This window comes from Anolis sagrei, chromosome X (assembly GCF_037176765.1).
Source record: "Anolis sagrei isolate rAnoSag1 chromosome X, rAnoSag1.mat, whole genome shotgun sequence".
NCBI lineage: Eukaryota > Metazoa > Chordata > Lepidosauria > Squamata > Dactyloidae > Anolis > Anolis sagrei.
In genome coordinates this window covers 30,379,667-30,399,567 of record NC_090034.1, presented here as the reverse complement: position 1 = coordinate 30,399,567, position 19,901 = coordinate 30,379,667, and the positions used below count along the sequence as shown (strand labels likewise).

The 19,901-nt window shown below is 42.6% G+C and overlaps 1 protein-coding gene across 10 annotated transcripts in view; it reads right to left on the bottom strand.

Moving 5' to 3' along the window:
* The window catches only part of HECTD4 (HECT domain E3 ubiquitin protein ligase 4), a 129,600-nt gene that overhangs the window by 79,350 nt on the left and 30,349 nt on the right, over positions 1-19,901 (bottom strand). For all 10 annotated transcript variants that reach the window (XM_060786086.2, XM_060786085.2, XM_060786078.2 and 7 more), the window contains exons 7-15: positions 18,358-18,528; positions 14,640-14,832; positions 11,476-11,637; positions 8,905-9,018; positions 7,317-7,457; positions 5,493-5,725; positions 2,800-2,945; positions 2,232-2,302; positions 602-707 (exon numbers count right to left, since the gene is read on the bottom strand). In XM_060786086.2, coding sequence (XP_060642069.2) covers positions 602-707; positions 2,232-2,302; positions 2,800-2,945; positions 5,493-5,725; positions 7,317-7,457; positions 8,905-9,018; positions 11,476-11,637; positions 14,640-14,832; positions 18,358-18,528 — 1,337 coding nt within the window. The remainder of the gene's footprint in view (positions 1-601; positions 708-2,231; positions 2,303-2,799; positions 2,946-5,492; positions 5,726-7,316; positions 7,458-8,904; positions 9,019-11,475; positions 11,638-14,639; positions 14,833-18,357; positions 18,529-19,901) is intronic.

Genomic DNA, 19,901 nt, shown 5'->3' with positions numbered 1-19,901 from the left:
CACAACCGAGGGGCCTCCACAGAGAAGGTCCTGTCTCTCGTTTCCACCAGTCGTGTTTGCGATTGTGATGGGATTGAGAGCAGGACCTCTCCAACTGATCTTAAACTTCGTGATGGTTCGTAAAGAGAGATACATTCGGACAGGTAATCTGGGTCGGGACCGCACAGGACTTTAACGGTTAAAAGCAGCACTTTAGGTGGCTCAGAGTCGAAGAAAGGAGCAAGCCACCCAAAGCAGAGCTTCCCAGAGCACTTTGTGGCCCAAAGAGTGCATCTGCTCCCATGTCTATAAGCCTGATGCAGTTTAAATTGATGATCTATTTCAGACCTGAACAAGCACGATGCTTAACCTATTTAAATGTGGCCCCTTACTACTGCCTGGTTGCATAGGTCTGATCTATTGGATTTTTTAGCTGTCTCTCTGACCTAGGAACTGTAGTCTATTTTATCCTGTGTTTCTATAAGAAAGGCATTGATCACAGGACTTAACTGAGGCTTTTCATAAGTACGTACAAACCAATCTTATCAATAAGTCTCCCCACAAAAAACTTTTAGAACATGCTAATTATGTCTCCAAATATAATGAAATGTGTTCTCTTTACCGGTAATGCTCATCATCTTCGCTGCCAAATCTGTTGTTCTGGAGCTGCTCTGCCAGGTTAGTCATGATCACGTCCCGGAGTTGGGCCAGACCACTATTCCTCTCTCCTACAAAGGGATCGTGCAAAGGACAAAGGAGAAGCTGCTGAGAGGACATGGCAATAGATGTCTGATGGTTTTATTGTATCAACTAGGTTGGGTCCCCAGTGTTGTCCAGTTTATTTGAAAAAGTCAAATTTTTAATGGAACGAAATGCATAAGGTTTTGGGTGAACTACAACTCACATCATGCCAGGTTAACATCAACAACCTCCACCAGTACTAAAAGTTTGTTATGTTGGGCAAGTCTGCTCTAGATATATCCTCCGTGTGGTTCAGTGTGCTCTCTGGCTACAGGGTAAACTACAACTCTCACTATGGCGAGTCACTCCCCTAAAGCAACCAGCAGGTTGAGTTAGTCATGGGGGTTTTATGTGCTGAGTTTGGTCCAGGTCTATCATCGGCAGAGTCACCATTTCTCTGGTTGAGGGTGAATTCCAACTCCCAGGAAGGAAGGTCAGTTTTCCCCAAACTCCTCCAGTATATCAAATTTCGGCATATCAGGTATGTGTGCCTAGTTTGGTTCAGATCCATCAGTGTTTGGTTTCACTGTTCTCTCTGCATATAGGTGAACTACAACTCCCCCAAATCAAGGTGAATTTCCCCCAAAGACCTCCAGTATGTTTTGCTGGTCATGGGGCTCTGTGTGCCAAGTTTAATCCAATTCCATCTTTGGTGGAATTCAGAGTGCTCCTTGATTACAGGTGAACTATAAATCCCAGTGCCTACACCTCAAAAATGTCCAGGCCAATTTCCCTCACAACCCATCAGTATTCAAATTTGGGCATATAGGGTATGCATGCCAAGTTTAGTCAAGCTCCATCATTGTTTGGGTTCATAATGCGCTCTGGATGTAAGTGAACTACAACTCCTATAAATCCCTTCAAAGACGTCCAGTATTTTTTGTTGGTCATGGGGATTCTGTGTGCCAAGTTAGTTCCAGATCCATCATTGGTCGAGTTCAGAGTGCTCTTCGATTGTAGGTGAACTATACATTCGAGTACCTACAAGTCCTATAAATCATGGTGAATTCTCCCCAAACCTCTCTAGTATGTTCAGTTGCTAATCGGTTCCTCTGTTTGCTGTGTGGCATAGAAAAGAATAGGAAAGGGTTAAGGAAGAGGCAGTGGGCGGGGTTATGCAAATTCCACACCAGTAGAGAGAGTCAGAAACACTGGGATGCCTGCGGTGGAGGAAACACCCAAAATCTACGAAGGAATTGTGCCCGTATGAAAGCCTTCACTTGGGTGGTGGACAGTATGGTGTTTGTGGAGGACATTGGAAGAGGTCTTGTACATGTTCATGGCACCCACTATAACCTGCAATGTCATTGGAGGGAGGGCCATTGGTGTCTCCTGGGTGGTGGGAGTTATAGATGTTTGTGGAGGCAGGAGCTTGTCTGTGTAAGTGGGCACCCCAGTCACACACACACACACACATTTTCACTTTTATTATGTGTATAGTTAGCTTTATGAATCACAAACATTTCTATCGATAAAGGCAGTGTCATCTCAGACTCTCCAAAAATGCTTACCTTCTGTTAAGACCAGTTTCAACAAGTTATTGATTTCAACTTCTCCGGGATACAGGATATTCAGACCAGAACTGAAAAGGAGAACAAAGGAAAAAAACCCACATTTAATCAAGAAGAGTCTTTTTGTATCTGAAAGACTGGCAGATTTATGGCAATGTAAGCTTTTGCTTAAAAAGGAAGATGTTATTTTTATGAAGAGACCATGGTGCTATTCTGCTCCGCTCTGTTCAACCAAATTAGAATCCATGGTAGATGCAGTGATCTGACCATGCATTAGATTCCAGCAAAAAGTGATTAACTAATAGTTGAATAGACATTCCACAGATATATAATCCCCACTTGCCTAGTTTCCAACAGACCTCACAACCTCTGGGGATGCCTGTCATAGATGTGGGCAAAACGTCAGGAGAGAATGCTTATGGAACATGGCCAGACTGCCCGGAACACTCACAGCAACCCAATAAATTATAATACTAGTAATAGATGCATAGCCTCTGTGAGTCTCCTTCAGGAGACATAAAGCGAGGTATAAATAGATACAACAACAACAACAACAACAACAACGCACCTGATGGCCAGACAGACTTCCTTCTGGATTTCGGGGCTGATCTGGTCCATGGGGGCCATTAACAGCTGCCACAGCAAGAGGCCCGAGCGTCTCACAATATCCCGATGCTTTTCAGTTTGAGGGCTAAAGAAGAATTTGAAAACCACCTGCAAGGACAAGCATTGGGGTAGGTTGGAGGAGAGAGAAACACTGAAAGATCTCTTCAAAAGAAGCCTCCCACAATGATTCAAAGCCTAAGCCTTGCGACAGTCTGGAGGAGTCTAGCAGCTCAAGGTGAGAAGCAAAGAAGGAAACCAGTCCCAAGAGAGAGAGTTCAATAGAAACATCCTCCTGCTTTTCCTTCCTTTGCCCTGAGCTGCAAAGGCCAAGCCAAAAATATGGATCTCACAAGGCCTCCAAAAGCGGGGCAAGCTTGACTTTTGCGCAATTTAAAAAAAAAAATTTTTTTTAAAAATTAATTGCTCAATAAACAGATCTATGAGTGAACAGTAAATAATCCATACATTACACTATAGAACAAAATTTGAAAAAAAATCTGTTTCTGGTATGACAGTGTTATTTCCTGTTCAATTGTGGGGTCCTGACTTTGAAAGTAGATTTTCTACTCCAAAAACTTTTGTTTTTGTGAATGCTGCAAACTATGTTAACGTGAGCAAAATGTGCTATGGGAGGTCCTGCAAAAACAAAGTTTTTCCAGTTTATTAAACTTTCCCCATGTTTTTATGATAATACCAATTAGGAAATGACATTTATAACCCAGGAATAAAAATCATGTTACATAGTGTTACAATGTCAACACATCCTATATCATAAATCAGTACTAATCAGCTTCCACTTTATTCACAGAGTTAAGAGGGGTCATCCAGTCACATGGCGAAGACAGAAGAGCAGCCTCTGCCTCAAGGAGCACGCTTGCTCCATCAATGTTCAACATTTACACAAATGATCAGCCACTGCTAGAAGGGAAAGAGAGTTTCATCTATGCTGACGATCCTGTCATCACCGCTCAAGCAGGGAGCTTTGAAATGGTTGAACAGAAGCTCTCCAAAGCTTTAGGTGCCCTTACTGCCTATTACAGGAAAACCAGCTGGTTTCTAATCCATCTAAAACGTGTGCTTTTCATCTTAAGAACAGACAAGTATTTTGCGCTCTGAGGATTCCCTGGGAAGGAATCCCACTGGAGGATTGCAGTACACCAAAATATGTGGGAGTCACACTGGACCATGCTCTGACTTACAAGAAGCAATACTTGAATATCAAGCAGAAAGTGGGTGCTAGAAATAATATCATACGAAAGCTGACTGGCACAACCTGGGGATCACAACTAGACATGGTGAAGTCATCTGCCCTTGTGCTTTGCTACTCTGTTGCTGAATACGCATACCTAGTGTGGAATACATCTCACCACATTAAAACAGTGGATGTAGCTCTTAATGAGATATGCCACACTATCACAGGATGCCTATGCCCTACGCTGTTGGATAAATTATACTGTTTAGCTGGTATTGCACCACCTGACATCTGTCGGGAAGTAGCAGCCAATAATGAAAGGACCAAGGCATGGACATCTCTGGCCCATCCTCTGCTTGGATATCAGCCAGCAAGCCAATGCCTTAAATCAAGAAAATAGCTTTCTAAGATGTACAGAGATACTCGCAGGAAACATAGGTTGCTTACCTGTAAACATGTTTCTTCGAGTATACTGTCTGTGAAATGCGCACATATGGGTTTATTGCTGCGCATGCGTGGGGATAAACCCATATGTGCGCATTTCACAGACAGTACGAAGTAGAACACCTTAGCAAGAAAGAGTCCAAAAGTGGCAGGCTAAAACCCAAAACCTCAATCAGTGGCTGAGACTGGATGGGAGACTCCCTCTTGTGCCCACAGAATATGGGGTGACTTGGAACGCTCTGAGCAGACTGCGCTCTGACACCATGAGATGCAGAGCCAATCTTAGGAAATAGAGTTACAAAGTGGAGTCCACAACATGCAAGTGCGAAGAAGAGCAAACCACAGACCACTTACTACAATGCAACCTGGGCCCTGCCACATGCACAATGGAGGACCTTCTCACAGTGATACCTGAGGCACTTCAAGTGGCCAGCTTCTGGTCAAAAGAAACTGAGCATAATGCCAATTTTTTAACTTTGTGGGCTTTTTATACATTATAACTGTATTCTCAATTTGCTTCTGACACGATAAACAAATAATCCAGTCACATTATTTTTCCATCACTTGCTAAGGGTCATAGAATTATAGACTCCTTGATCTGGAAAAGACGTCCAAAAGCCATTCAGTCAACCTGCTTCTACCATAAAGAACCATCCCAGCCCTCACGACACATTGCCCTCCAGCTCTTGTTTAAAAAATTCCAGAGAAGAAGACTCTATCATCACCATGATCATTATTATTTTTACTATTATTAATAATAATAATAGTTATTATTGAGTCATACAGTTGGAAGAGACCCCAACGGCCATTGTGTCCAATCCCATTCTGCCATGCAGGAAAATACAAACCAAACCCTCCCGACAGATGGCCATCCAGCCTCTGCTTAAAAACCTCGAGAGAAGGAGACTCCACCCTGATCCAAGGCAGTGAGTTTCACTGCCAAACAGCTCTTACCATCAGCTCTTCCATCTGAAATGGCATGGTACCCCTCCAACCTAACTTTTCCCTCTTGTACGCACCTGGAAGACCACTAGGATGCAATGGATAATGCAGGTGTCTCCATTGACCATGGCTTTCTCCATAATGTCGCAGATGCTGCTGAGATGATGAGCCTCGATGGGGTGCTGCTTGCCCAGGAAATTGGTGAGGGGAAGGTTGTTGCTTGCGGCCAGTAGGTTGAGCTGATGGATACACATTGCACCAACATGGTGCAGTAATTGGTTGATCACCTCATTTGTGGTCGTGGCATCTCCTGGAAGAGGAAGGGATGTTGCAAGGAATGATGCAGGATTTCCCCAATTACCAGCAGAGACCTTTTGTACGCAAAGGTCTTCCCAGTAAAACCCCAGAATGTCAACCTCCCCACAGGAAAAGGACAGTTCCTCATGGAACTCAACCACATCCTGCACAAGTTGATAGTCCTCATCGAGGAAATAGGTAGGCAGGTGAGTTAAGCCCATCCCACATTGCCTTCTGTGTCTGCCTCTTTCTTTCTTTTCTCCTCCAATTTCTCTGGTCCCTTCTACACTGCCATATAATCCAGATTATCAAAGCAGATCATTCATATGATCTGCTTTGAACTGGATTATATGAGTCTACACTGCCACATAATCCAGTTCAAAGTAAATAATCTGGATTTTATGTTGCAGTGTTGAATGTGGCCTCTGTTTGTTAGGTTGATCCTTCTCAGAGACATGCCTCTTTTGATTCCAAGTTTCCGCACAAGCCACTGAGTCCTCCATTTTCTTCTTTTTGAGCATGGAGAAAGCAAGGTGTCTCCAGAGAGAGATATAGTTAGATAGCTAGGTCCAAACTTTCTTATATAGAAATGTAGTTCTTGCAATAACATTTGTAACTCTTAAGGCTTGACTCTGCTCCTGATGTTGATGAAGCTCATTTGCTCTACTGCTAGGTTCAAGAAGCTTCTGATCTGCGAAAATGGTTGTTGCTGATTTGCTTTTTCAAACGCTTTGGCCTTTTTAAATTGCCCAATGGTCTCTTCTTCTGGTTCCTTGGGAAGGTGGAGTGTGGCTTCAAGGCCACACTCCTCCATCTAAGCCAATACTCTTCCATCTAGGCCAGTGGTTCTCAATCTTCCTAATGCCGCAACCCCTTAATACAGTTCCTCATGTTGTGGTTATCCCCAACCATAAAATTATTGTCATTGTTACTTCATAACTGTAATTTTGCTACTATTATGAATTGTAATGTAAATATCTGATATGCAGGATGTATTTTCATTCACTGGACAAAATTTGGCACAAATACCAGATATGTCAAAATTTGAATACTGGTGGGGTTGGGAGGTGGGGATTGATTTTGTCATTTGGGAATTGTGGTTGAAGGGATTTATAGTTAACATACCATCAAAGAGCATTCTGAACTCCACCAACAATGGAATTAAACCAAACTTGGCACACAGAATTCCCATGACCAACAGAAAATACTGGAAGAATTTGGTGGGCATGGACCTTAACTTTTGGAGTTGTAGTTTACCTACATTCACAGAGCATTGGGGACTCAAACAATGATGGATCTGAACCAAACTTGGCATAAATACTCAATCTGCCAAAATGTTGAATGCTGGTGCAGTTTGGGGAAAACAGACCTTGACATTTGGGAGTTGTAGTTGCTGGGATTTATAGTTCACCTACAATCAAAGAGCATTCTGAACCCCACCAATGATAGAATTGGGCCAAACTTCCCAAATAGAACCCCCATGACCAACATAAAATATTGTGTTTTCTGATGGTCTTTGGCGACCCCTCTGACACCCCTTCGCAACCCCTCCCCAGAGATCCCGACCCCCAGGTTGATATACTCTTATCTAAGCCAACACTCACCTTTTGGCTCCATAATGATATGGCTGACGCCTAGTCTTTGGCAGACATAATGGAAAGCCTGGTTGCCAGGATTGCACCACTGGTCAATATAGTCATTTGAGCAGGTCCAGATCATATTGTTCATTGCGTCGTAGCACGCACCTGAGTAAGAAGAAGAAAGGGCTCTGATCAAAAGGGATCTACAATGCAAAAGAGGGAGATGTCTACCAAAATTCACAAATGCATTGAGGTTGGTCACAACCCCCTCTGCCTGTTCTATACACACCAATCCAGAGCTGAGTGCAGCAGTTGAGACCACAAAGATCCCTCCTGCTCACATTGACATAGTGCTGCCACCTCCTATCTCTGCACTGCTTTGCATCTACTGCTTGTTCCCAAAACTGTTGTTCATCTGTAGTACTGAGAAGTTGGAATGCTTTTATACCTTCTGTGACGGCCTATAGAATCACAGAATCCTAGGACCTTGTTGCATTAGGAAATACTCCATTTCTGGGACTGTTTGAGAATGATTTCAAATAGGTCCCCATCACATGACATTGGCCCCGTCCCATTGGTATTCCGTTGGAATCCATCTGCAAAGCATCACAGAAACTGATTATTTGCATTCTAATTGTGTTTTTTGAATTTCTACGGATTCTTCCAGTGCTGAAGTGCTGCTTTTGTGTAAATAGGAAAATCTGTATGCATCCCATCAGCAACGATACTACTTATCATCCATGGGCAGTCTCATGACCACAGATTTTTCATGATGGAAGTGGCTGCCATTCGGGACTTCTGCGCAATCTTAGGGGGAAAAAACTTTTTAAAAGGTCATAGAGTGATGTAGAGGGTTGTTTTGAATTGATTGGGAGGAGCCAGACTTGTGATGAGTATTTTCAAATCATAAGAATCATATTAAACAGGTGTGATGGGTATGCATCCTGTCTCAATACAGTATGAATCCACTCCTAAAGAAATATGGGATGCATACTGATATAAATGGATTATATCCCAGTGTAATAAGGTTCCTAGAGTTGGAAGAGATCCCCAAAGGCCATCCACTCCAACCCTCATCTTCCAGGCAGGAAAAGCACCATCAAAGTACCCCCGATAGATGGCCAGCAGCCTGTGTTCAAAAAGCCTCCAAAGTAGGAGCCTCCATGGGACCCTGAGGCAGAGTTCCACTGTTGAATAGCTCTCCTTATGGTCGGGAAGTTCTTCCTAATGTTCAAGTGGAATCTTCTTTCCTCTGATTTGAACCCATTGCTTCACTGAGTCCTAGTCTTGAGGAAACAAGCCTGCTCCCTCTTCTTCAATGTGACATCCTGTCAGATATTTAAACATGGCTCTCATGTCTCCTCTGAACCTTCTCTTCTGCAGTATAAACAGTCCAGCCCAATAGTTGAGGTAATGGTTAGAATTCCTGCAGCTAATAGACTTCAGCTAAATGCGTACAATGTTCTCAACTTTATCGTCCTGCTCTTCCTTTGGGCAGTTGCTTCTAGGGTGTCTCCCAATGACTTCTGGCTGGACAAAGGCATACTCTGGAGTCCCTGAAGCATTACTGGCCTTAGCAGGCAGCATCTGAAAGGCGCCTCTGATTCCTTACCCAAACCAGGAACGAGAGCACCACGTCCCAGGGAGCTTCCGGCTGCATCGATGAGATCCGCCCGGCTTGCAAACTGTCCATCCGAGATGTTGTACACCAAACTCGATGCCAGAACTTGAAACAAAGAGCCGGCGATTAATTCCTTGGTAGCTCACATATTTCTCAGAGCTATGCTGCATCATCATCAATTCTTATTCTTACTATGCATTATGCACAACTGGAGCTTAACCCTTCTGGCTAGCTAGGAACTTAACTGGAAAGCACACCTTTTGATTCCTGCTCCTTTGGAGACTTTTGGGTGCGAAGGAAAAAGCATGGTCAACCAGGCCATAACAGGAATATAATAATAATATAATAACTTTATTTTTATATCCCACCAACCATCTCCCCAAGGGGACTCGGGGTGGCTTACAAGGGACAAGCCCAAAAAGTTACAAATAAAACACAAACAATTAAAAACATCAGATAAAATATAAAAACAATCACAATCGTAAACAACATCAACACAATATGGCTGAGAAAAGGAACATAGCTGAGGTTCAGACTCAGTGAGTGCAAGACATCCTGAAGGGAGTGCAAGGAAAGTGCAACAATCAAGTAGACTGGGAATACTGTTATCAAAAGTGTTGAGGTAGATGGTAAGAGGGCCGACATAAAGTGCTGAATTTAAAGTAGGGACAGGATAATTCCTGATGGACTGCTTCATCAAAAGCACACCGGAACATCCAGGTTTTTAGTTGTCTCCAAAAAGAGGACAAAGAAGGAGCCTGTCTGATCTCCCTAGGGAGTTCCAGAGCCAAAGAGCCACCACCAAGAAGGATCTCTCCCTCGTCCCCACCAACTATGTTTGAGACGGTGGAGGAAGAGAGAGCAGTGCCTCCCCAGATGATCTCAGGGTAAGCACTGGTTCATAGGGGAAGATGCGATCGTGGAGATAAGCAGGTTCCAAACCATTTAGGACTTTATAGGCAATAACCTACACCTTGAATTGGGACCGGAAACTTATTGGAAGCCAGTGGTGCTGTTTAAACAGGGGGTAGACCGCTCTCTGTAACCAGCTCCCGTAAGTAGTCTGGCTGCAGACCTTTGGACCAACTGTAGTTTCCGGGCCGTCTTCAAGGGCAACCCCACATAGAGCATCTTCAAGGGTACCCCACATGCTCTTGAGCACTCTCATATCCATAATAATAAATCTCCCCAAGGAGCCTCAGAGCAGATTACAGAATACATATACAGCAAACATTCACTGCCATTATACAATTAACAACAGAAACAGACAGTACATATACCAGTGGTTCCTAACCTTTGGTCCTCCAGGAGTGCTGGACTTCAACTTCCAGAAATCCCAGCCAGCTTACCAGCCGTTAGGAACTGTGGGAGCTGAAGTCCAAAACACCTGGAGGACCAAAGGTTGGGAATCACTGACATAGACAGAAGCAAGGTTTCCCTCTTTTTCATCTCCGGCATCTGGAGACTGTGCTCAACTCAGCCATGGGGAGGTACTGTTGTTCCATTTTTCCACGTCGAGGAGCCTGTTGTCCATGGATGTCTTCCTGATCGAATTGCTGGCATATTTTTCTGGGACGCTTTTTACCTCCCCCATCAAAGCAGTACCTATTTATCTACATACATTGCTATTTTCGAACTGCTAGGTAAGCAGAAGCTAGGGCTGATGGCGGGAACTTACTCCAACCCATGGTTTGAACTGCCAAGCTTCTGGTCAGCAAGATTTTCTGTAGCTGTCGGTTTAACGTGCTGTGCTAACCATGGCCCATTCATCCTTACTATTTCAGGTGCAACTCTCTACTGCTCCAAATGCTCACTGGCAAGCCCTTTCTCCACCTCTCCTCATCATCAAGTTTATTTCTGTATTATTTTGTCCATAGGAATATAATGCTCAAAACAGCATAAGATGTCAACAAATGCGCAATCAAATGCAGTAACACTGACAGGTAGCACAACAATATTATGTAGACATTTAAGGAGTTCTGCAAATGGCCAACACAGCTCGTGTTAATAAAACCACACTAAGACTAAAAAATGGGGCCACAGTGGTGCAGCAGGTTAAAACCACTAAGCTGCAGAACTTACTGACCAGCAGTTCGAATCTGTGGAACGGGGTGAGCTCCCATTGTTAGCCCCAGCTCCTCGGTTCAAAAACATGCAAATGTGAGTAAATCAATAGGTATCGCTTTGGCGGGAAGGTAACGGTGCTCCATGCAGTTGGCTCTTCGGCTTAGAAATGGAGATAAGCACCACTCTCCAGAATCGGACTTGACTAGACTTAATCTCAAGGGAAAACCTTCCTTTAACTAAGATGAAATAATCCTCTCATTAGTCACACCAAGGCTTAGCAAAAGAAATACCTCTGCCAATTTTTTTTCAAAATAGTGGCAAAAAGAATACAGAAATGTTCATGGACAGGCGCGGTCTCAAAAAGGTGCAGAGAGAGAAATGGCCTTAAACCCTGAACTGGAAACAAGGTCCAGATATAGCTAGGAAATGAACAGAATACCATGTTTGCAAACAAGGAAGGCGGGAAAAGGAGAACAAAAGCTGGCAAGAACCTACTCTTCAAGGAGGACAATCCGCTGGTCCCGCCAAAGAGTGACCGAGTGGCCGAGCTGCCAGAACCGCCTGGGGGTGGGACCAGCATTACCAAATACGTCCCACAGGTGTAGATCGGGGTCTTCCGAAGCATTTTGAGAGGCAGGCCACAACTCGTGTTTGCAGCTGGGAAAGGAAAAGAACAACAACAGAAATGGTATGAAGCCAAGCAATGACGGTGTCAGGAAACAAAACCGGAATGTTGAGGACAACACTTGGAAAGATTATGCAGGAAATAAATGTCCCTTGGAGTCTGCCTATCAACATACTATAAACCTCAAAAAATAGAAGTTTGAGAGATTTGATCTTCAGCAGCTATCTGGGAAAGTTTTTTTTTAAATGGACTATAAGAATATTATCATAGTTAAATGATTATGGTTAAATCAGATATAATTATGGTTAAATTAGACAAGTTTTTGAATCCAAGAATTGTAGATGGGAAATATTACTACTAATATTGCATATACAGACTTGTGTTTTGTACTAAGCACACACCAAAATTGAAGAAATTTTGTGAAATGACATTAACTAATCAGAGTGATTATGGTTAAATCAGAAGAGTTTTTGAAATGGCCAAAAGTTATAAATTACATAGGGCTCCAATATTGGAGGAATACAAAGATAGATAGATAGATAGATAGATAGATAGATAGATAGATAGAAAAACAGGAAAATGAGAACTCAAGAGCTGTGGATGGAAAACATTATTACTATTAGTATTGTACTGTATATACATACTTGTATTCTGTACTAAGCACCCACACAATATTTAACATAAATTGTGAAACGACATCTATACACAAGGGTCCGTAGCCAGGATTTTGATTTGGGGGGTGCTGAGTTTGATTCGGGAGGGGGAGGAGGGGCTGAGAATCTACCCTAGCAAACTTTTTGTATCATTATCCCAATACCCCCATGCATATGGGATATAATGAGCATGGTGATCAGATCATGATATGAATAAACGTAACAGTTTAAATAATGTACCAGTAAGGCCTTCTCGCAGACCACCCTGAGAATTTCAGGGGGGGGGGGGCTGAAGCCCCTCAAGCCCCCCCCCCCCCCGCTACATGCCTGTATACACATAATAAAAGTGAAAATGTGTGTGTGTGTGTGTGGCTGGGGTGTCCACTTACACAGACAAACAGCTATAGATCCCACTACTTAGGAGACACCAATGGCTCTCCCTCCAATGACGCTGCAGGTTATAGTGAGTGCCATGAACATGTACAAGACCACTTCCAATGCCTTTCCACAAACACCATACTGTCCACCACCCAAGTGAAGGCTTTCATACGGGCACAATTCCATCCTAGATTTTGGGTGTTTCCTCCACCACAGGTATCCCAGTGTTTCTGACTCTCTCTACTGGTGTGGAATTTGCATAATCCCGCCCACTGCCTCTTCCTTAACCCTTTCCTATTCTTTTCTATGCCATGCAGCAAACAGAGGAACCGATCAGCAACTGAACATGCTAGAGAGGTTTGGGGAGAATTCACCATGATTTATAGGACTTGTAGGTACTGGGATGTATAGTTCACCTACAATCAAAGAGCACTATGAACTCCACCAATGATGAAATTGGACCAAACTTGGCACACAGAACCCCCCGACCAACGGAAAATACTGGAGGTCTTTTGAGGGATTTATTGGAGTTGTAGTTCACCTACATCCACAGCACACTATGAACCCAAACAGTGATGGATCTGAACTAAACTTGGTCTGCATACCCGATATGCCCAAATTTGAATACTGCTGGGTTGTGAGGGGAATTGACCTGAACATTTTGGAGTTGTAGGTACTGGGATTTATAGTTCATCTGCAATCAATGATTACTCTGAACTCCACCAAATATGGAACTGGACCACACTTGGCACACAGAGCCCCCATGACGAGCAAAACGTATACTGGAGGTCTTTGGGGAAAATTCACCTTGATTTGGGGGAATTGTAGTTCACCTGTACTGTATATATATATTTGTACTGTATATATATACTTGTATTCTGTGTGGTGGAGGCTCCTTCTTTGGAAGCTTTTAAACAAGAGGCTGGATGGCCATCTGTCAGGGGTGATTTGAATGCAATATTCCTGCTTCTTGGCAGGGGGTTGGACTGGAGGGCCCATGAGGCCTCTTCCAACTCTTTGATTCTATGATTCTACATCCAGAGAGCACAGTGAACCTAAACACCAATTGAACTGGACCAAACTAGGCACACATATCTGATATGTTGAAATTTGATTACTGGAGGGGTTTGGGGGGAACCGACCTTCCTTTCTGTGAGTTGTAGTTCACCCACAACCAGAGAAACAGTGACCTCCACCCATGATGGACCTGGACCAAATTTGGCACACAGAACCCCCATGACTAACTCAACCTACTGGAGGGGTTGGAGGGGACTGACTTACCATAGTGGGAGTTGTAGTTTACCCTACAGCCAGAGAGCACACTGAACCCCACTGAGGATGCATCTAGAGCAAACTTGCCCAACATAACAAACTCTTAAGTACTGATGGAGTTTCTCAGGGTTAACGTGACGTGATATGAGCTGTAGTTCACCCACAACCCTATGTATTTTGTACAATTAAAAAAAATGACTTTTTCAAAAAACCCAGGCAACACTGGGTACCCAAGCTAGTTAACTAATAAGATTGAGATGGGCAATTAAAATGGATTGATTATACAGAATTATATAAATCTGATGTAATACAAAAAGAGTGGAAGCATAATAATGATAAAATGATATAAATACTAACCTACTAACAATTTAAATGAAAATTGTAGCATTTTCTTCGTAGAGAATGATAATAAATAATTTAAGAAAAGATTTTATGTGAAACAATCTGTTAATGAAAAATTAAGATCAATTTTCATTGATGAAGAACCAGAAAAGAATATATGAAGATACAAGAAGATACAACCAACAGACTTACAATTAAAATGGTTAGAATCTTCAATATTTTATGAAATGTGCATTAAAGAAATAGAGATGAAGCCTTTGTTGTAATAATGATAACTTTGTAAAAAAACTCCCCGTACTCCAACAACCCCACCCTCTTGATTTTCTCCATGTGACATATTAGACATTTGAAAAGATGCAACTAACAAATAACAAAGATGCCCGCCTCACCTGCTTGGTCCTCTTTCAAAGTATTGGAGATGGTGGAGCCGGTCAGCGCCGCCAAGGTGGCCGAGGGAGAGGCCCTATACCTTGAAAGCCGGCTCAGAAGCATCTCGTTGATGCTTTTGGCTGAATCACCCTCTTTCCTCATGAGGATAATGCGCTCTTGGAGAGGGTTGGCCACACAAACGCCATCTTTCATCTAGTCCAATGAAACAAGAAAAGGCCGACAGCTGTAACCACTTGCAGGGGGAAACGCACTTCCAATCTTACCTTTTCTCAGACTAGTAAGACTCATTGGCAGCTTGTACACAGCTGTTGTTCGAAGGTAATCTTGTTGGGAGACACCCCAAGTCCCAGTTTTGGATGAAAGGGCACATATATCATATCTATACACATAATAAAAGTGAAAATATGTATGTATGTGTGTAGCTGGGGTGTCTACCTACACAGCAAAGCTCCCACTTCCACAAATAGGTATAGTTCCCACTCCTCAGGAGACACCAAAGGACCTTCCCTCAATAACACTGCAGGTTACAGAGAGTGCCGGAAACAGGTCCAAGAGGCCTGCTAATGTCCTACACCAACACCACCCAAGTGAAGGCTTTCATATGGGGGCCATTAATCCTAGATTTTGTGCTTCCTCCACCACAAACATCCCAATGTTTCTTACTCTCTCCATCGGTGTGGAATTTGCATGACCCTGCCCACTTCCTCTCCCATAACCCTTTCCTATGGCATACAGCAAACAGAGGAACTGATCAGCAACTGAACATACTAGAGAGGTTTGGGGAGAATTCACCATGATTTATAAGAGTTGTAGGTACTGGGATGTATACTTCACCTGCAATCTAAGAGGACTCTGAACACCACCAACGATGGACCTGAACTAACTTGGCACACAGAACCCTCATGACCAACGAAACATACTGGAGGTCTTTGGAGCTATTTAGAGGAGTTGGAGTTCACCTAGATCCAGGGTGCACTATGAACCCAAACAATGATGGATCTGGACTAAACTTAGCTTGCATACCCTATATGCCCAAATTTGAATACTGAAGGGTTGTGAGGGGAATTCACCTGGACATTTTGGAGTTGTAGGTACTGGGATTTATAGTTCACCTGCAATCTAAGAGCATTCTGAACTCTACCAAAGATAGAATTGGACCAAACTTGGCACACAGAGCCCCCATGACCAGCAAAAAATACTGGAGGTCTTTGGGGGAAATTCACCTTGATTTGGAAGAGTTGTAGTTCACCTACATCCAGAGAGCACAGTGAACCTAAACACTGATGGATCTGAACCAAACTAGGCACATATACCTGATATGCCGAAATCTGATTAATTTGGGGGGGGGGCACACACGACAACTGGCCTTCCTTTCTGTGAGTTGTAGTTCACCCACAACCAGAGAAACAGTGACCTCCACCCATGATGGACCTGTACCAAACTTGGCACACAGAATCCCCATGACTAACTCAACCTACTGGAGGGGTTTGAGGAGACTGATTCACCATAATGGGAGTTGTACTTTACCCTACAGCCAGAGAGCACACTGAACCCCACTGATGATGCATTTAGAAAACTTGCCCAACATAACAAAGTACTGACAAAGTTTTTCGGGGTTAACCTGGTATGATGTCAGTTGTAGTTCACCCATTACCTTATGAATTTTGTACAGTTATAAATTTGCCTTGTTCAATTAACTTGGGCAACGCAAGTTACCCAAGCTAGTCTGTTCGTGTGTGTGCATCAAATACAAGCAAATGAATGAATCAAGTTTCTACACTTTTCGGTGAAAAAAGGGGAGAGGGAAAATAAACAAGAATTAAAATAGGCATACATAAGGATGCACATTCAAGGCGACCCTGGGACAGCTCACAGTGTGACAATCATCATGACTTTGATCATCGTCAACACTTTTAGACTGTCTTTCACTGTGTCAATCGTAACTTTGGGTGGAAAAGGAATATTCAACTGAGCAATAAAACAAAAGAGAAGAGGCCTGTTGGATCTGGACAAACGTCTGCCTAGTCCTGGGATAGAAACTCCCAGGCATTTGTGGCATAACACCTTTCACTCATGTTCTGACATTAAGAAGCTAATACATCCACAAAAATAAGGAAGAGGTAAATCTTAAATCAACATTGCTTTGGGGTCCTCAGTGGGTAGATGAAGAAATATATGATAGAAGTTGCAGGAGCAACGGTTATTATTATAATATATATTTATATCCCAATTTATCTCTCCCAAAGTGTATCCACGGTTGGAAAGAGCACAGAAAATGGGAAATACAAACATGGTTCAAATATTTAGCAGACTACATGCAGGAGGATTATATGACTGAAAGGAGAATTAAATATACAAACGGACATACTAAAGAGGATATGGACTCAAAATGCTGATAGCCAGAGTAGAAGGGAAAAGGAAATACAAGGAACTGAATCAGACTATCTCCATGATTGAACAAATAATATTTATTTTATTTGTTCAAATATTTTTAATATTGTTTATATTTAATTATGTTGTAATGTTTGAGTCCCCTTCAGGAGAGATAAAGCGAGGTCTAATAATAATAATAATAATAATAATAATAATAATAATAATAATAATAGCTCAGATTATTCATTGGAACTTGTGCCACAAATATCATCTGCCTGCAACAAAGAACTGGTGGGATTACAAACCGGAAAGAGTTACAGAGAATGAACACGCCAAACTCCTCTGGGACTTCCAGATTCAGACAGACAGAGTTTTGGAGCATAATTCTCCTGACCTCAGAATTGTGTTAAAAAAACAAAGTATGGATCGTCAATGTCACAATCCCAGGTGACAGCAGGATTGCAGAGAAACAACTGGAAAAGCTGACACAATGTGAGGATTTAAAGATTGAACTGCAAAGACTCTGGCACAAATCAGTAAAGGTGGTCCCAGTGGTGATCGGCACACTGGGTGCAGTGCCTAAAAACCTTGGCCTGCACTTAAACACAATCGGCATTGACAAAATTACCAGCTGCCAGATGCAGAAGGCCACCTTACTGTGATCTGCACACATTATTTGCCGATACAACACACAGTCCTAGACACTTGGGAAGTGTCCGACGTGTGATCCAATTCAACAGCCAGCAGAGTGTCTGTGGACTCATCTTGTTGTGTTTAGAAGAAGAAGAAGAAGAAGAGGAGGAGGAGGAGGAGGAGAAGGAAGAGGAGAGGTAAAACTTTTTCTAGAGGGAGGGAGGTGAGGGCGAGGGGGAAAACAGATATAAGTAGTAGACAATTATAGAAATGGAAAGAATACAGGTTTCAACACAATGGTATGAGTAAATATGTGGATTTTTTGGGGTCTTTTTTCCTTTTTTCTGTAATGTGAAATGTTATAGTTTACTTATATAATCTAATTTAAAAAACTAAAACAAAACAAAGAATCAGGTAACCAATGGCTTTTAAAAACAAACTGGTATGACATATCCACAATAGGCCTTGCTAGTCTAAGTTCTGTATTAATTAAATCTCCTGAGTCATTTTCAGCCTAGGATACTCAAGTTATCTCTTCACCGATCTCGAGAAGGGATCACTGTGTCCAGATTGTTTCTGCTGTTACAAAACAGAGAAGGAAAATTAATTTGCAAATGGACACTGCTCTCAAATGAATTGGAAAAAAGCTTGTTCGTTTGATGTGTTTGGTTTGATCGCAATCAGTCCCATTGCCCGGGGAACGGCACTCACCGTGAGTTCAAAGACATCCATGAAGACTGAGTGGCCCTTGGGTGTTTTCTCATTCAAGCTTGCAGGTGACCAGATCCAGTAGAAGTAGGTCCCATCTGAGGAAAGGTGGACCGTGGTCATGGTGCTGCCGATGGGGAAGTGGTCAGCAGGCATTGGGACCAGCTGACATACCTGCCAGGAGGGGGAGGGAGAGTATCAACAAGAAAGAAGGCCAAGCTTGGTTAAGAACTGCAGCTCTGGAATGATCACAAAGCATTCAGTGGTTAACAGGAATCTGGTTGGCATCCTCCTTGGATTTCTCTGTTTTGCAAGGATATGAAGAACAACCTGTTCTGATATTTTTAATAATAATAATAATTATTTATTTATATTCCGCCACCATTTCCCGAAGGGACTCGGGGCGGGTCACAAAGCACTCAAGGTGCAAACACACAAAATACAAGTGCATAAACAATAACATAAGAGCAAACAACATAACATTATAAAACCCTACTGGGTAAATCAATACAATGCAACAATAGTTGCAGATATAAAACAAACCGCAATCAATATCAGTCCCATAAAATTATTATTATCTCTAGGTTCTCAAATCTATTCGTTAAGAATGTCTACACATGGTCAAAGGTTTGTCTGAAAAGCCATGTCTTCAATTGTGTTTGGAAAGCTTGGAGAGTAGGGGCTAGCCTGGTCTCTTGCAGGAGGGCATTCCACCACTGAGAAGACCCTCTCTGTATCCCCACCAACCACGCTTGAGATGGAGGTGGGACCAAGAGGAGGGCCTCCCCGGCAGATCTCAGAGGCTGCATTGGTTTGTAGAAGGAGATGCGGTCTCGAAGATAGGTTGGATTTGAACTGTATAGGGCTTTATAGGTGATAACCTGCACTTTGTATTGAGTCTGGAAACCTGTCAATAGCCAGTGGATCTGCTTTAATAGGAGCATCGTATGCTCCCTATAATTAGCCCCTGTTAGTAATCTGGCTGCTGAGCTTCGAACTATTTATTTATTTATTTATTTGCTGTGTTTATATATTGCTTTTCTCACCCCAGGGGGGACTCAAAGAAGTTTAAAACAAATACTGACAAAATTCAATGCCTCACATACATATAAAACCAAATCATAAATCTAAGCAAAACATATAACTATGCATTAAAATCAATTAAGACATTAAGCATAAGATAAAACAACATTTAGACATGAGAACATAAAAATTAAAACCACCTAATATAAATACTAAAATCAAATGATCCAAACTCATACATATAACAATGTAATATAATATACCGTATATACTCAAGTACAAGCCAACCTGAATATAAGCTAAGGCACCTAATTTTACCCCAAAAAACTGGGAAAACTTATTGACTCGAGTATAATTGCAGTTTCCAGGCCATCTTCAAAGGAAGCTCCACGTAGAGTGCATTGCAGTAGTCCATTCTAGATGTAATTAAGGCGTGGACCACCATGGCCAAGTCAAGCTTTTCGAGGTACGGTCACAGCTGGTGCACAAGTTTTAACTGTGTGAAGGCCCTCCCAGTCACTACC